The sequence below is a fragment of the Moschus berezovskii genome, chromosome 2 (genome assembly GCF_049115385.1).
Source record: "Moschus berezovskii isolate FMDL1 chromosome 2, NW_MosBer_1.0, whole genome shotgun sequence".
NCBI classification, from domain to species: Eukaryota; Metazoa; Chordata; class Mammalia; order Artiodactyla; family Moschidae; genus Moschus; species Moschus berezovskii.
In genome coordinates, this window is record NC_142461.1 from 93,750,006 (window position 1) to 93,766,708 (window position 16,703).

The 16,703-nt window shown below is 39.3% G+C and overlaps 1 protein-coding gene across 17 annotated transcripts in view; it reads right to left on the reverse strand.

The window, feature by feature from the left end:
• The window catches only part of NEB (nebulin), a 216,973-nt gene that overhangs the window by 187,408 nt on the left and 12,862 nt on the right, over nt 1-16,703 (reverse strand). For all 17 annotated transcript variants that reach the window (XM_055398670.2, XM_055398685.2, XM_055398684.2 and 14 more), the window contains exons 10-20: nt 12,328-12,432; nt 8,938-9,042; nt 8,190-8,297; nt 5,319-5,435; nt 3,541-3,645; nt 3,341-3,448; nt 3,139-3,243; nt 2,626-2,724; nt 1,268-1,372; nt 203-310; nt 4-117 (exon numbers count right to left, since the gene is read on the reverse strand). In XM_055398670.2, coding sequence (XP_055254645.2) covers nt 4-117; nt 203-310; nt 1,268-1,372; nt 2,626-2,724; nt 3,139-3,243; nt 3,341-3,448; nt 3,541-3,645; nt 5,319-5,435; nt 8,190-8,297; nt 8,938-9,042; nt 12,328-12,432 — 1,179 coding nt within the window. The remainder of the gene's footprint in view (nt 1-3; nt 118-202; nt 311-1,267; nt 1,373-2,625; nt 2,725-3,138; nt 3,244-3,340; nt 3,449-3,540; nt 3,646-5,318; nt 5,436-8,189; nt 8,298-8,937; nt 9,043-12,327; nt 12,433-16,703) is intronic.

Sequence of the window (16,703 nt, forward strand, 5' to 3'; positions counted from 1 at the left end):
CACATCACTCTGGTTTTTGGCCGTCTTCAAAGAGTGCAGCATCTTGGGGTCATCATTAATACTGAGAGCTCCAATCATCTTCCCTTTGCTTTTCTCATAGTCTTTCTTGTACATCACCTGTAAGGACATCATATGAGTCAGATCCCATTCATCAGGAAGCATCGCTGAGGCCCCCCTGCCCAGGTGCCCAGGCCATACTCACATCACTAGCAATCTTGGTGTTGGCTTTGGCTGCCAGCAGGGGAATGGCGTCCACCTTAATGTCAAACTTCTTAGCTTTGGTCTTCTCCCAGTCATGCTTATAAATATTCTGGACATAAAAATTTCAACACAGGAGTAGGCAAAAGTGATATGCATGTTATCACACTTTATAGACTAAAGGGTAACCCAATACCCAATAGTTTGTCTCAATAGAAAATAGACCATTTTCATTAAGAAATTTTAGATAATTTTAGATAATTCTTAAGATGAATCTTCCTGTTTTCCAAGATTAAGCTTCTCTACTCACCATGAGAATATTTCATTAACTTCATTCTAGTTATCATACTAATATTTGATTCCTAACACTGAATATTTTACAGTAGCACAAATAATCTATAGTTAACTTACTTAGTATTATATAAAGGCACCATTTTCATTTGCTCTCAAAGTTCTCTGAAAAGGTTATCTTACAAATCATTATAATATTCACTGATGCTAGATAGTTTTAGTACTCATTTATAGAATTGTTGAAAAAATTGAAATCCTCATGGGTAACTTGACTTTTCTATAAAATTAAGTTTGGAAATGAAAAATAGCAATGGATACCTGGCCTTATGCCTTCTGAATACCCTGTATCTTTGTCAGTGCAAGTTTTCTGACATGTAGAAATAAGTATTATTTGTGAGATATAAGGGAATTTATAGGCTTGAGAAATAAATGAAATCAAACCGTATCTTAAATATCAGGTCCTGAAAGAACATTATGGTATAATATAAAAGAATATATGGCTAAAAGAACATTAAGATTTGAGATTAAACATACATGAACAGTGACATTTTGAGGGTTGCCTACAATATATTAAGATTGTCTCATTGTATGAAGCTACTTACAAGATTGCTACACCCATTTTATAAGGGGATATCAAGTTACCCTGGCAGAGGAAACACAATATAAATGTTAATCCTCATTCCTATCTTTAACACTGAAATGTTTATTCAATGAGGGAGTTCAAAAGTAAAAGCATAGTTGTCAGTATAACAGAAGGCATAGTGCATGAGAAACTCACATCACTCAGGTTATAGGCGTTGACTTTGTGCTGGATAAAGGCAGGCGTATCTGGAGGTATATGACACTTGAACTTTTCGTTTTCATGTTTTGCTTTGTAATTTAGCTGAGGATGGGGGAGGGAAAGAATGAGCAAATTAGTCCTCTATTCAGAAGAATTGTTACAAAATACAGAAGAAAAAATCATGTGGAGTACATTTTATAAAATGTAAAATACATTTTGTTAAATAACAACTGACAGAGCTGTCATGATCAAAAGAGAAATCCAGAGTGAGGGTGCTTTCATATCAGCACCTGCGTGGTGGATCGTTGATGCTATTATCACATCTGGCACCATGGTAGGACCCTAATGGAAGGAGGTGGCCACTTTTCATACACACAAGCTTCCCTCCTTAAGTATCACAGTTGATCCTGTAGATTCTGAGAGTGTCAGCCTTTCTTCCTCTCAGCTGTCATTGCTCATGCACTGGAGAATATTTTCTAACAAGCTTGATTATGTCCCCTCACATGCATGATGGTTTGTGGATACTCTAACTGAAGCTTTCATTTCTGGCCATAAATCTACTCAAGTTATTTTTATTTTCATATTTTTTTTTAGTTCAACATAAATTTGAAAATTCACACTTAAAATTCATATGATAAGACATATCTCAAAGACTCCATTTCCCAAAAATAAACTTGCACGAGAGAGAAATCCCATGTACTGAATACCTGCTCTGGGCCAGGATGTGTACCATGAATATATTTCCTTTCATCTTCAAAACAAGCATATATTATCAAAGGGAACTGTGAGGTATGGAGAGGTTCAACAGCTTGCCTAGGCCCCCAGGCCATAAAAGACAGTTAAAATTGAATCCAGTTTTCTCCTGTGGCTCAGACAGTAAAGAATCTGCCTGCAATGCAGGAGACCTGGGTTCAATCCCTGAATTGGGAAGATGCCCTGGAGAAGGGAATGGCAATCCACTCCAGTATTCTTGCCTGGAGAATCCCATGGACAGAGGAGCCTGGCAGGCTACATACAGTCCATGGGGTCACAAAGAGTTGGACACGACTGATGTGACTAACACGTTCACTTTCACTGTTGTCTGACCCCCAAATTCAAGTGCTCTCCAGTGCGTTAAGCTACATTTCGTTTCTCTCCTGCAACTCTAATTGTTATCCACCCAAGAAGATGCAAGGTAACTAAATAAGTATTTTAGTTGATTACAAATGTATACAAGTTAAACTCATTAAAACTTACGTAGTCTTTTTAAAATAAACACAAGGATAAAAACCCTTTTATATAAATGGATTTTAAGTACAGAGCTATGATATATCATCCTTCAAAACTGGATTTCTTGGATATTTAAGAGAACTTACATCACTCAGCTGCTTGGAATTGACTTGGGCTTGCTTCAGAACAGGAGAGTCAGTAACTTGAGTGAATTTTGTCTTATCTGGATGGACTTTGTAGGTGTGCTGTGGGAGAAAAGAAATCAGGTTGAGTGTAGTATCACTTGTCAAAATCTGAGCTGGCCTATAGGCCAAGCTGGCATATCCCCATACCCCCAAAGAAAAGAAACTTGTAGGAAATAAAACACATTTTTTTCTAATTAGACTGTAGTTTTTTTTGAGGGATGTTCTTACAGTTTCTATATAGGAAACTGTCCCATGTCTTCAGATTCCTGATTACTTTCCTTTGGGAAAATGAGCTAGAATTAACACTTGAGTTGCATGGGTGACCACAGGGAAAATAGTATATCTATTAAAAAATAGTGTTTCTTACAGTCTCCTGCTTACATTTGTTTGCAGAAGTGTGAAATTTGTAAAAATATCTTGACCACTAGATACTGTGGAGATTGGTAATGCTCATAGTATATACCACAAACTTACATCTTTACATTGATCTAGTTTTTTGATCGCTTCATATTCTTGAGTTATGGTCTGGGGGAAGAAGCCTTTGCCTCTGTCCTCTTCATATTCTGCCTTGTAGTTTTTCTACAAGAAAAAGAAATTAGACATAAGGATGTGACCACTCTACTCATGCCCTGAAAATGTGCTATTTGGAGAGTCAAACAACTGCCTTAGAACTTACATCACTGTTCTGAGCTGAGACTTTCATGCAATGTGTATGATATGGATCCTCGTAGCTTCCTACATAATGTCCCAAAATATTCTTTAAGTAGGAATCCTTATATTTGGTCTGAAAGACAAAACATATATCATTTGTTTATTGGGAAAATGATGGGTCTTCTCTATCACAGGGGGAATGACTTGGGGGTGGGTGGGTCTTACATCACTACTGAAGTTGTGCAGAACTGTATCAAGCTTAAATTTGGGAGTCTCACAGTAATTTATGCTCTTTGCCTTCGTCTTTTCATAGTTTTCCTTGTATAGTTTCTGTTAAAGGAAAGAAAAAATCAATTAAAGCAGGTTCCTATCACTCCCATGCTGATTATTATTGCACTTGTATTTTCCAACACTAAACAAAGGAAGAAGAAAAAAAGATGTTACCTGTCAACTGTTTTAAAACTAACAATCACACATTGGGGTGTCATGAATGATTTAAACCTTTTCTATTAGCAATTATTATAAAGCCTAAATGTTTAATATTCTCCAAAAAATTAAGAAACCAATATATTGCCTCAGACCAAACCCTTAGTTGCAGAGGTGCTTGAGTATTTCTGACTTACTGCCTTTTCTACCTGTCAACTGACATACTCTTTCCTCACTAATGATGCCCCGAGAAACAGGAACATTCTGAACGACAGTAAAATTTTCATTTTTTAATGAAAACCTTCATGGAAAAAGCCTAGCACACAGGGAAATACACACTCTTCCTCCTACAAGGAAAAATTCCTTATTCTTATATGAACAGACTGTATATCTTAAAAATAAGGTATATACAAGCAGTCTACCAACCCTTCTCCTCTGCTTGACTTATCTTCAGCTCTAGCCATTACTGTATTTTACAATGCCCAACTGATAAAGCAGATCATTGTCATTTTTTCATGCTCATTTTAACTTTTCATTTTATCTTGGACTATAGCCAATTAACAGTGTTGTGATAATTTCAGGTGGACAGTAAAGGGACTCAGTCATACATACACACACTGGTGCTGTTCATTTTTAATATTTTTATACTATTGTCTTTTTCAACAAAATGGATTTGAACTTGGGTTTTTATGTTCAATAAAGATGGCCTTTATTCAGGAAACAGTGCTCTGCACCGACTTCCCAGTAGAGCTATTTGAACAGATTCATTTCCATCCGCTCACCTGCCACGTCACTCCCTCCACCTCCTCAGTCACATGGACACATATCTGTGGTGCTGATTTAACTCAAGGACAAAAATAACTAACCCACACAGAATCTCAGATATGGGAAACTTAACACTACCTGATCAAAAGGGAAAAATTCAACTGACAGGATCTTCAGTCTCTTTATATACATAATCAAAGTGGCCTTGAGCTGTGAGTCTTCTCATGCCAGGCCAGTTCTCACTTATCTAGTGTATTTGAAAAACAGTGGATTAGACAGGCTCTTAATATTTCACTATTAGAAATTCCTGTGAAGACTCAATGAGCCATCTTTTCAGTTTTGATCTCTGCAAATGATGGTTTCTGGAGTCAATACCTGAGTAGAAAGTAGTGGAGGTTAGGGAAACAAGTTGTGAAATACAGGATATTTCCCTTCTCTCCAGCAGCAGGCTTGAAGAACACAAGGGTAGGGCGCTAAGTGGCTCCATCTCCTAATTCTCCCCTTTCAAAGTCTCCTTCTGCCTCCATCAGAATCAACAAAATTCCTACAATGTACTCTTTGCCCACACAAAGGCACAGATTCCTGGAGTTTCAAGGAACTGAGGATTTCCCTGCCCACTGAACAATTGACACATATCATACTCAGAGAAACTAATGCCTTCCTGTTGTTAGACAGCTCCAGGGGAGCTGCTACCCCATAACCTTCAAGTATTTGCAAAGTTCTATTTGCATTTAGTCATTATAGAAGGAGAAAATTTTCATCCCCCTTGCAGCTCAGGTTAAAAAAAACCACTTTGATAAGAATATACTTACATCACTCAGGGCATCTCCTGCCACCTTCAGCTGCCTGAGCAGTGGGTTTTCTGAAGCAGGAAGTACATTATAATCTGCTTTTCCTTTATTCTTTTCATAGTCTTCTTTGTATTTTACCTGTGGGAGTGCAATAAAGTGATAAAGTAACTCTCTACGTTACTTTTGTTCTGTTCTCTTTTACACATATTATGACATAGCTCCAAGAATCAATTTTCTCTTCGGAAAACTGGCAGCTTGACATTTTGTAAACAAAATATTCATAGTAACTCATAACAGCAGTGGAGAAACTGCATACATTTTCAGGATGTCTTTTCTTCCCATCATTTATTCATTCAAAAGTACCCATAGGGCATTGATTATGCGCCTGGTTCTGGGACAGATTCAAGAAACAGTAACACATGGTCCCTACCCTCAGAGAGGGCGGGGGGAGGGAGGGAGAGAGAGAGACAGACAGAAATAATAGAAGAAAGATATACATCATAATAATGACAGTGCCTCATGTCCTGGATACTTGCTGCTCCAGAACCCTCATTCAGCTCTACCTCCAGCTGCCTATCTGCCAACACATGTTTAAAGCAAAAGCTAGAAGCATCATCAGTCTAGCCTTGTTTGCCTCATCCGTGACTGTGTGTGTGAGCACATGTATATTTAATGTACATAAGGGAGGAGGAGGAAGGGGAAGGGGCTAGATGAATGGTGACCGCCTCATCTTTTCCTCTGCCCTCCATACTTTTCACCTTGAATTCCAGCTCCAACACAAGCTTCAAGTAAGGGCACAAAAGGCCCCCTCGGGAGCATGTCCAAAGGGAAGAAGAAGAAGAAAAAAAGAAACTGATCCTAACCTTGACCATGAGCCCCAGTGCCATTTATTTGTTCAAGCAAAGTAATTTTAGAATACAGACATGTTCAGGAAATCCTAGATAATCTGCCAATATTTAAGAACCTCAGAAAACAATCGGCTCGGTCTCCAAAGGTGGGATATACACAGCTGAAACACAGACGTACCACCCCTAGAGCCCACGTGGGGGACTCACAGAGGATGTTCTTCAGAAGCGGAGGATGTAGACAACCTCTTATAGAATTATCTATTTCCATGACCAATGGAAACAACTAGAAAGGAAATTCCACAGACCTACTATCCCCCTACCTGCATCTGGGATTCACAGCTTCCTCTTCCAGGTAAAGTCATCCCTTGCTCTTCAGCACCAGGTCCCTGCCCCTTTCTCCTACTCTAGGACAACGCTCCAGCCACTCTCCCTCCACTCCTCAACATGATCTCATTTTCCCTCTACACTTGATTTTTCTTCTACTAGCCTAGAAACACGGCATTTTTGCCTCTTACCTAAAAATATTCCCTCTTCACCTACTACCCCTTTCTCTTCTTTTTTCTCAGGAGTCAAGTACACTCATATTCTTCTATTTCTCTCTTTTCATTCACTCACAAACCCTTTCTAAACACTCAACCAAATTGCTCTTATTAAGTTCACCAGACACCATTCATTGACAAACCCACTTCAGAAACATTTGACACAATTACTCACTCCCTTCCCTTTTCACCAGCTTCCCAAGACATCACTCTTACCTAACTTTGCTTCTACCCCATCTTACTGATGTCTTCACAAGGAAGCACTCCAGAGTCCAATCCTTAGAGTTTTCTCTCTACACTTGCTCCCTTGATGGCCTCCAGTCTTATGACATTAAATATGATTCATATGCTACTGGCGCCCAAATTTATACAAACTTTCCAGATATCTCCCCTGAAATGGCAGACTCGTATAATCAACTGCCTACTTGACATTTACATTTCTCAAAGGCATCTCAAAATTTACATGTCTGAAGTTGAGCTCATGTTTCCCCTCCAATAAGAAATTACCTACTCCTTCCACCATCTTCCCTATCTTGACAAAGAGAAACCTTATCCATCTAGTTGCTTAGATCAAAACTTTTCTCTCATATCCCATATTCAACTCTTCAGCAAATCAGGTCAGCTCTAATTCTGAAATACTTCTCATCACTTTCCAGGCTACTCTCCTGGTCCAAAACATCACTGTCCTGCACCCGGATCCTGAAATAGTCTCCTAAGTGACATGATCGTCCTGCTTTCACTCCTCCTGCAGAGCCAATGCCAGGCTCATAATCAGATTGATTGGCTCTGAAGTTACTGCTTTTCCTAGTGCTTTAGAACACCTGTTGCTGTTTGGCCGCTAACTTGTGTCCAACACTTTTGCAACCCTATGGGGCCCCCTGTAGCCCACAAGGCTCCTCTGTCCATGGATTTCCCAGGAAAGAATACTGGAGTGGGTTGCCATTTCCTCCTCCAGGGGATCTTCCTGACACAGAGGATCTTCCCGACCCAGGGATCGAACCCATATCTCCTTCATTGCAGGCAGATTCTTTACCCGTGAGCCACCAGGGAAGCCCCCTTTAGAATGCCTAGGAGTAGACTATTTACCAAAGTCACTCTATAGACTATATGAGCAAATCCATGGATTCATGTGTCTTGTCTGTCACCAGATTTTCACTAGCAAATTGAAAAAAAAAAAAAAAGAAAAACCATGGTAGTTTCAAGTGTGAGAGTGTCTATATTCAAAGAACGCTGCCAGTTACCTTTTCTTGAGAAATTCTTTTGTCCTTTCTACTTCTGGGTATCAAAAGGTCCTTTAGTCTATGAAATGCTGAACATGGTAGCTGAGTATTGTGAATTCTCCTACATGGCAATTTTTTTTAATTGGTAGCCCTATTATCATCCCCAAATATTTTCTTATTGTTCCCATAAGAACCTTTTCCCCCCATTATATACAAAAGCAAGAGTTGTAAGAAATTCCCCCACATTGAGACTATATCAAGATCAATGAGAGAATGTCCCCGTACCTTGCTAGCTGCCACCCCAGCTTGTTTATTCACTTTGTACTCTGGGGTTTCGGTCTGCATGAAGTAGATCTGGTCTTTCATATTCTCAAAGTCTTCCTGGTATTTTTTCTGTAAGACATGAAACATGTTGGAGAACTGCTGTGGGAAAAGTAGGCAAAAGTCTTATATGGGAGGACAGAGGCCAGTTGGAGACATTACCCAAAGCCATGCTGCTCTTAGCTTCTATACAGTTATAGAATATGGTGCTATCACAAAAGCCCACTAGCAGCTTAACAGAAACTTGGAGCAGTTATAATAGGTTGGAAGACAACCTCAAAGAAGGAGCTCTCAAAGGCCAGAGGCAGAGAACTTAAGAAAAAAGAAAAAGAGGTTTTTTATGTTTTCCAGGGAGGGAATCTGGGAAGAGACTAATCAGTTTCATAAATGTACCGTTCGAGTGCCCAGACACAGAACAAATCAAAAAGGACCTCTTTGATCTGTACTCACCATGAAACCATATTGTTCCAATGAGAAATGAGGCAAGAATAATGGAATCCAATCAAAACAATGCTTTGCAAAAGGAAGGAAAGATGGTGGAATTTCTTTCTAAATAGGGGTCCTACACAGGTCGTGCCCCCAGGAAGAGTTGTCTGGATTGAAACATTCTGGTACCATTTCAGGAGCAGCAAGTGGCTAGACATCATACAGGACAGAATCAACCTCTCAACCCAAGGACATCCAGCGTGGATGGACATCACTTCCTACTTACTGTGCTGATGTTATCAGAGTTCATTCTGGCAGTTGCAATTTCAAAGCAAGGTGTCTCACTCCATTTGCCTTTGACTTTATTTTCATAGTCTTCCTTGTATTTTTGCTAGGATGGAAAAAAATAAAGAAAATAAGACAAGCAAAATCTGGAAATTGACAAATAAGGCAGAAAATCAAGTGGTAGTGGTCAGCTTTCAAAAATATCTTGACCAGGCCCTTTCTGGGTGCTTAATAGATGTCTTCAAATTTTCTAGTATAGTGTTACTTATCCCACAAAAAAAGTTGGATGCAGGGGATAGAGGTATCAGTCTCCCCTTTGCTGAGTTTAAGGGCTTAGTTCACAGAGAACTCACAGATGGTCCCTGGTGTTTGAGGGAAGAGAGTCAGAGCATCTTCCTTCTGTAATTCAGGGTTATTGATATAATAAAACCACTCAACCCCAGATTTTCATGCCAGATGAACTTAGCCATTAATTTCTGAGGTTTACTGAAACTCCTAGTTATCCAGACAGCAATACAACAACAAAATTTGGCTTGTAGGCCAATGAACAAGACTTTCTGGTTTAGACAATGAAATTTTAATGAGAACTGACAAGCAATAAAAAAGTTAAACTGCTACCCCATATTAACTCCCGAACACCACACTACCTGAATCCTATACTGTGAGCTCCTTGGTGAGAGGAATTATATGTTCTTCACTTTTGTATCCTCAAAATCTAACACAAAATGCAGAATGCAGAAGTAACCTCATAAACGTTTGACTACACTAATGTGAACCTAGTCCATGATTTTTTGACTACTTTGGTTTGAATGTTCTTGAAATGGAATTAATCCAGCCATCCCCAAGTTTGGGACACGAGTCAGAGATGGGTTAGAGCAATTTCCCCATCTTGGCTGATAGAATGTGTCAACAGACATAACCAGTGGGGCTCAAGGTGTTTGCATACCCCCACATACTCTTCAAAAAAAAAGAAAGTGGTTTTCTGATATGCCTTTAAAGAACAAGTACCAAGGGTGAGAGAGATGCTGAGCCAGTGAATTTAAGTTTAAGGAAATCTAGCCCTCTCTCTAATGCCCTATATCCTTTCTTCTCAAAGGTTAACATTCTAGATCCCAGTTTCTCCTTTCAATTGCAGACCTAGTATCAGCTGGAAATTTCAACCTGAAATCTTGTATCTTTCTTATTGTGAGTCTAGAAGGAAGCAGAGAAGCTCAAGGACTGCAAGAAGCTCAGTGTTGCTCACAGAACTCCACCTGCAGTAGTTGTAATGTGCATGGTGGATATAAACAGCCCTGCCTACCTACACATCTCTACAGAATGCACTGAGCCGGGAGGAGGTGCTGGCCTGCACTTGATGACTCTGGGCAAGGACATAGGTGAGAGAATTGATTCTGAAAGGTATGATAAGGAAGCCTGGTAAACAGAACGCAACAGCAATATAACCATTAGAGATATGTGTTCATTATGTTAACATATGAACTGGAGGCTATAGGACCTGGCAAGACTGGGGTGAATAATTATCACCGTGGTGGATAATCTGATGACCTTCATCCACAGCCCTCCTTTCCTTGGCTAATACTGTTATTCCACAAAGCAACCCAGCCCTAGCAATGCTTTCAAAGTACTCAATAATGTTTCTGCATCCAACCGAATGTTGCAATCCAATAGGCATATATTGCAAGCCATCATGGTAAATTTTCTAGTAGTCATACTTTAAAGTATAAAAAAGGAATAGGTTGGAAATTAATTTTAATGACCAGCAAGGATCTACTTTATAGCACATGGAACTCTGCTTAATGTTATGTGGCAGCCTGAAGGGAGGAGAGTTTGGGGAAGAATGGAAACATGTATACGTATGGCTGAGTCCCTTTGCTGCCCACCTGAAATTGTCATAACATTGTTAATTGGCCATACTCCAATACAAAATAAAAAGTTTAATAAAAATATATTATTTTACTTTATACAATAGATGCCAAATAGTGTCAGTTCATAATAATCAATATAAAATAATTAGTGAACTATTTTACATTCCTTTTGTCACAACAAGTGTCCAAGATCCAGGGTGTATTTCATCCATATAGACTCAATTCATACCTTCACATTTTAAGTACTCAATGGGCACATGTGACTGGTAGCCACTCTGTTAACAGTGCAGCTCTAGACTAACCGGCAAGCCTACATTAGTGGAGAGACTGGTTATAGAGGAGTTCAAAATTGATTTTTAAAAATAATCTTTAAGTACTCACTCTGTATACTTAAATGAGGTAGAAGAATGCTGCATTAGTAAGATTTATTTTTAAATATGCTTTTAATAAAAATTTAAAATATATTTTTCTAAATGAATACTTGAAAGCAATTTTTTACTTTTCTTCCAAAAAAGAAAATTAAATTGTCCTTCTCTCCAATCTTATTTACAATATCAACACTTTTAAGAGGCCAACTCTTTGTCAATAGTTTGCTCTGAAGTTAATTTCTGCTTAGCCCTGCCTGAGCAAAATTTCAGGCTCTTGGTATTCCTATCAGTGAAAATTTACTCTACTTACTAGATCTTTTATCCCAAATAGTCCTTGTTTACACCAGTACATAATCTACAATATCAGACACTAAAAAATATTGCTGAATAGACTTCATCATCAATAATTTTCTTCCTTCTCCTTTACTGAAGACATATCTTCCCCCAAGATACTTAAACAAGATAGAAATCTTGAGGTCCAATCAAAACTCAAGCAGCCCAAACTAACAGTCAACTCCACAAAGGGCAAAGGAAAGTATTTAAAAGCAATAGTATCCCAAGAGAAAGTGGCCTGATTTGGGCCAAATTAAAATAGGAATTTAGCATGGATCTATTTATCAGTTGAACATCTGTCTCTGCATTCCCTGTCAGGGCCGCATTCCTCAGAGCTAGTTTACCAGACTAAATATAGACAGACTAAGCTTTCTGCCAGGCCTAGGAAATTATGAGGTGCACTGCTCAGGGCTGTCTAACCAAAATGCCTCTGAGAGACCACTCATACATTTTTATTTTCCCCAAGTCTGATTCTGAGTGTAAAACTCTACAGGGTCTGTGCTGAATTAAAACAATCAGATTCTTGGTGGTTACAAAGAGGTTAGTATCCTCCTCATAAGTCAGAATGTTAAAGGACATCAGGATGTGGATTCTGTTCTCAAAACACACTTTCCCATCTATCAATCACTGAGTCATCCAGCTGACCAAGTATTTATTAACATGGTTCCATGGTGTTAATGGATGTGCTGTATAGTTTTCAGGGTCATAGGCAAAAATGCTCCTAGTGTTTGCGTTGCATTTTTAGTTTTATCTTACTTTCTCTGATGGTTGGATTATTCCGTAGAAGTTTTCAAGGGAGACAGTGTCTCAGCCCTATTTACTTACCTTGCTCACTTGATTGGTTACTTTCTTGGCAAATTCTATATCTGGAGGATCTGGCAGAGATGTGAATTGAGTTTGCTGTTCAGCAAGACCTTTTTTGTAGGCAATCTGACAAAATAAAAGACAGGAATGCTCATGAATCTATTTCCCACATTCCATGTACTGGCATTAAAAAAAAAAAAAAAGACTGTTTTCCCCTTTATTTGAAGTCTCACATTTGAGTGTACCATAATTTATCCTTTCAGATGTTAGAGACCCTTACTCTCAGCTTTACTAGTGATTTCAATTTCTTTGAGTCTTCCTTCTCTAAGACTATTGGCCTTAGTTCCATCCCCTTCCATTCGTCTCCACACCATGATTTACGACTAATATTATTCTCTTAACCAGCATCCTCAACTCCCATTCTCTTGTCTTTACATCAACCTGCTCACAAACTCTCCACGCTCTGGATCAAGTCAACCACACACGTCAGCTGTCCTTAATATCCAGGATACTGAGTCCTGCTGAGGAAAATCACACAACTCTATGGATTCTGTCAGGATAACACCATGCTGCTGCTGCTTAGTTGCTCAGTCGTGTCCAACTCTTTGCGACCCCATGGACTACAGCCCGATAAGCTCCTCTGTCCACGGGGATTCTCCAGGCAAGAATACTAGAGTGGGTTGCCATGCCCTCCTCCAGAGAAGCAGGGTTAAGAAGGACACCAGAAGAAGGTGCAGAGGTAGGAGAGACAGACTCTTGAACCCAAACCATTAGCTTGAAACTTATGTGTCTGCCCCACGGTGTGTCCCGTGAACAGCAACTTGCTTGGCGCTCTGTGCCCAGTACTCTACATTTATGGTACCCAATTGCCACTTCGCCTTTATTGAAGCTTGAACATCCCATTTTGTGCCTCTGGTCAGTCGCTACTCCCAGTGGCTCATCTGAAACCCCAACAGCCTCCAACCAACTCCACACTCCTCTCAGCTTCCTGTTTCATAAAGAAAGGCTGTACATGTCTCTCTGTCTTTCCTCATCCCTGCGTCTTTCACTGGCTGCATGGTTTGGAGGGAACACCCCTGGCAGGGCTCAAGTCCTGCACTCAGGGTGCTGCTCCCTTTGATAGCCCTGAATTTTCCCTCTTTCAGTTACCCCTTTTTTTGGTTACAGCTTCAACAGCTCTCTTACCACGTCTATTCATTATGCATCCCTTTGGTTCTTGTTCTTTTATTTTCTTCACTACTGACTCCTCTTTTTCTTCTACCAGTCTTGATCCCTACCTCCAACAATAAGAACTATTCACAGATCCCCAGACACATGAAGTCCTTTCACTGAATATCAGACATGCTGTTTCCTCTCCCTGGAAGCCCCAACTCCACCCTCTCCCCATCTGCCTGCCAAGTGCTACTCGTTCTCCACATCCCAAGACAGGCACAATCTCTCCTCTGGAGTCTTTCTTGTCTTGATGACCTTCTCCTGGGATCTCACTATACTACCCTTACCTCCTTTAAAAAAAAAAAATCAGATGACACTGTACTTGGTTGTTTACATGTCTGTCCCTCCTTGGACAGTGAGCTCTGGTATGGCAGAAAACACAACCTCTCATTTGGAAACCCTGTTCCCTGTCTAGTACCTGACTGGACCAAGGGTTCAATAATTGACTTCTGAGTGTGCGTTTTACACACTGAGGCCATCGGGGGAGGTTTGAAGAGGAGAATTCTCTCCCAATTCTTCTACTACTCAGCCATGTGACTTCTATAAGTGATTTCTCCTTCCATGTAGCTGTATCCTTTTTTTTAATTTTATTATAAAGAGGTCATATAGTTCCAAAGTCACAATCATCTTCTTCATACTTTAACCAAGTCTGTGTGTATGCTTAGTCACTAAGTTGTGTCCAACTCTTTGAGACCCCATGGGCTGTAGCCTGCCAGGCTCCTCTGTCCATGGGATTTTTTAAGGCAAGAATACTGGAGTGGGTTGCCATTTCCTTCTCCAGGGGTCCTTCATGGCCCAGGGATCAAACCTGTGTCTCCTTTGTCTCCTGCATTGCAGGTCAATTCTTTACCCATTGAGCCATAATCTAACTACATCTTATTCTAATAATATCTACCTAATGCCTATAACAAAAGGTTTCACAAATTAAATCAACTGGGACACAAAAGACAGATTTTAAAATGTATTTGTATTATTAATAATTCTATGGCTTACTTTCTTTTAAATGAGGGAAGACTTACTTTAGGTATTGGGCAACCTGTATTTTCTGTGACTGGCTAAGCCCTTAAGGAGAAAGCAACATTCTACTAGGAGGAATGCTTATTAAGTATGACATCCTGTCAAGAGTTTTCTGAGAATTCAGATCTAGAAGTCCTACTTTCTCAAGAACCTTTGCTCAGAATTCTGTCTAGTTAGAATTCGGTACTCTGGATCAACTTAAAGACTCTCAGTTTTTGCAAAGTATTTTGTCTCTACTTAGGTAATTAGAAAAACATGGTAAGTTGGGTTAGGAGGGATGAAAGGAGACGGAGTCTCTGAAACCAAACCCTTAGTTCAAAATCCACAAGCTTAGCCAGTGCATGTTGGGTGGACAACAGCTTGCTTGGGGGCTCTGTGCCAAATAATTGTAGATGTCCGTGGTGCTGACAGTATTAATAGGCATGCTGGTAACCTAATACTTGGTCTACCACAAAAATAAAAGCCATATCTCAACAGCCAAGTCTTTCTGAGGCAAGAAAGGAAGACTCTACTTCATTATTATATGTCCCTCTTTATTATGTCTTCTATTGAGATATATATGAAAAGAAAAAAAAATGTGGTCAACTCTGATTGTTCAAAGTCCATAGCACTACAGTGGCATGGAGGTGACGCTTCATCTCTCCCTTTTATGGGTAAGAGGAGACATCTGATGATTTAATGCCTTCTTGGAAACCTCTCCCTAGGTTTACATGACATAGTATTTCCAGGTTCCCCTGGTTCCGTCTTCTCCTGGCCCCTACCCAGGTGTCCTAAGAGTAGGTGTCCTCCAGAACTCTGCCCTTGGCCACCCACCATCTGCCTCCCTCATATATTCTCATGTCTGCAGTTGTCACATTTTAAAAATTATTTGACTCTCAAATATTAATCTCTTGTACTATCTCACACCTGTGCAAATGCCTTGAGCTGAATGTTTCTTCAATTATATCGACTCTGTTTCTCTTTTCACTAATGCAGCATTACCACCTGTACCCCTGTTCACCTAGACTACCAGGACTTTGTCACAAACTCATGGATATTTCCTTTCTCACTTTTGTCTCCAATATCTAAATGTCATTTACACTTCAAAACACTTATTACCTTCAGATTCCTTTCTTCCTCTCCTTTGTTTCCATCATCCTGATTTGTCTATATTACTAAAATAGTATTCTATAAATGATGTTTTCTAGTCTCAATCCACCATATGGTCCATCAAAATTTCTCCAGATTCTACTTTTATCATGTTATTTTCCTCTCCAAAATCTTATGATATGGTAGGAATGAGAGACATCATATCAAAGTTATTTTGTCTGATTTTCAAGGTCCTGCTACCTCTTTCTTATAAGTGCCTAACTCAGCATCCAGAGCATTCATTTGTCTTTTTTTAGATTATTTTAATCAAAGTATAGTTGATTTACAATGTTGTGCCAAATTCTGATGTATAGCAAAGTTACCCAGTTATGCACATATATACATTCTTTTCCATTACGGTTTATCACAAGAAGCTTTCACTCTGTCTTCTAAAACTCCAGACTCACATCATGTATGCCCTCTGTCCAGCACTCTGTCTCCACAAAATGCCTTTACTGTTCATCACTACTTATTCCCTCTGGATTACCCCCTCCACACAGCTTTCTCTGATTATTCACATAGTCCTGTCTTAGCAAACATCACACTGTAGAGTCTGTGGGTTTTTTTAAATTTTTTCTCTTGTTGTTGGTATATATCACTTTTATCTTACCAGCCTGATTTTAAATTCTCAGGGGAAAAGATGAAAATTTCTTGTTGTACTTTTTCATCCTGCCAGGTATGCATGCATAATGGTCTTCTAATTAAAAAATTATTGATCATTTGATAAAGGCCACACAACAACATTGTTTATTCATGAGATACAAAGCCAAAAAGCTCATCTTAAAAGAGAAGCAGAAGGTCCCCACACATTAAAACTGATGACTTTTACTAATGGCTTTAAAATTTTGTTATGCTTATTTTCTAGCTTACCCTATAGAAGGATAGGATTACACCTGCTATATTTTCATCAGTTATATGAAAACTAGGATAGAAATATGTCTATTAAACTTAGTTGATATCAAGTGATAGGAACTAAAAAAAATAGACCTCAAAAGTTGGAGATACCTTCAAATGAGTATGTATAACTCATATTCATATGT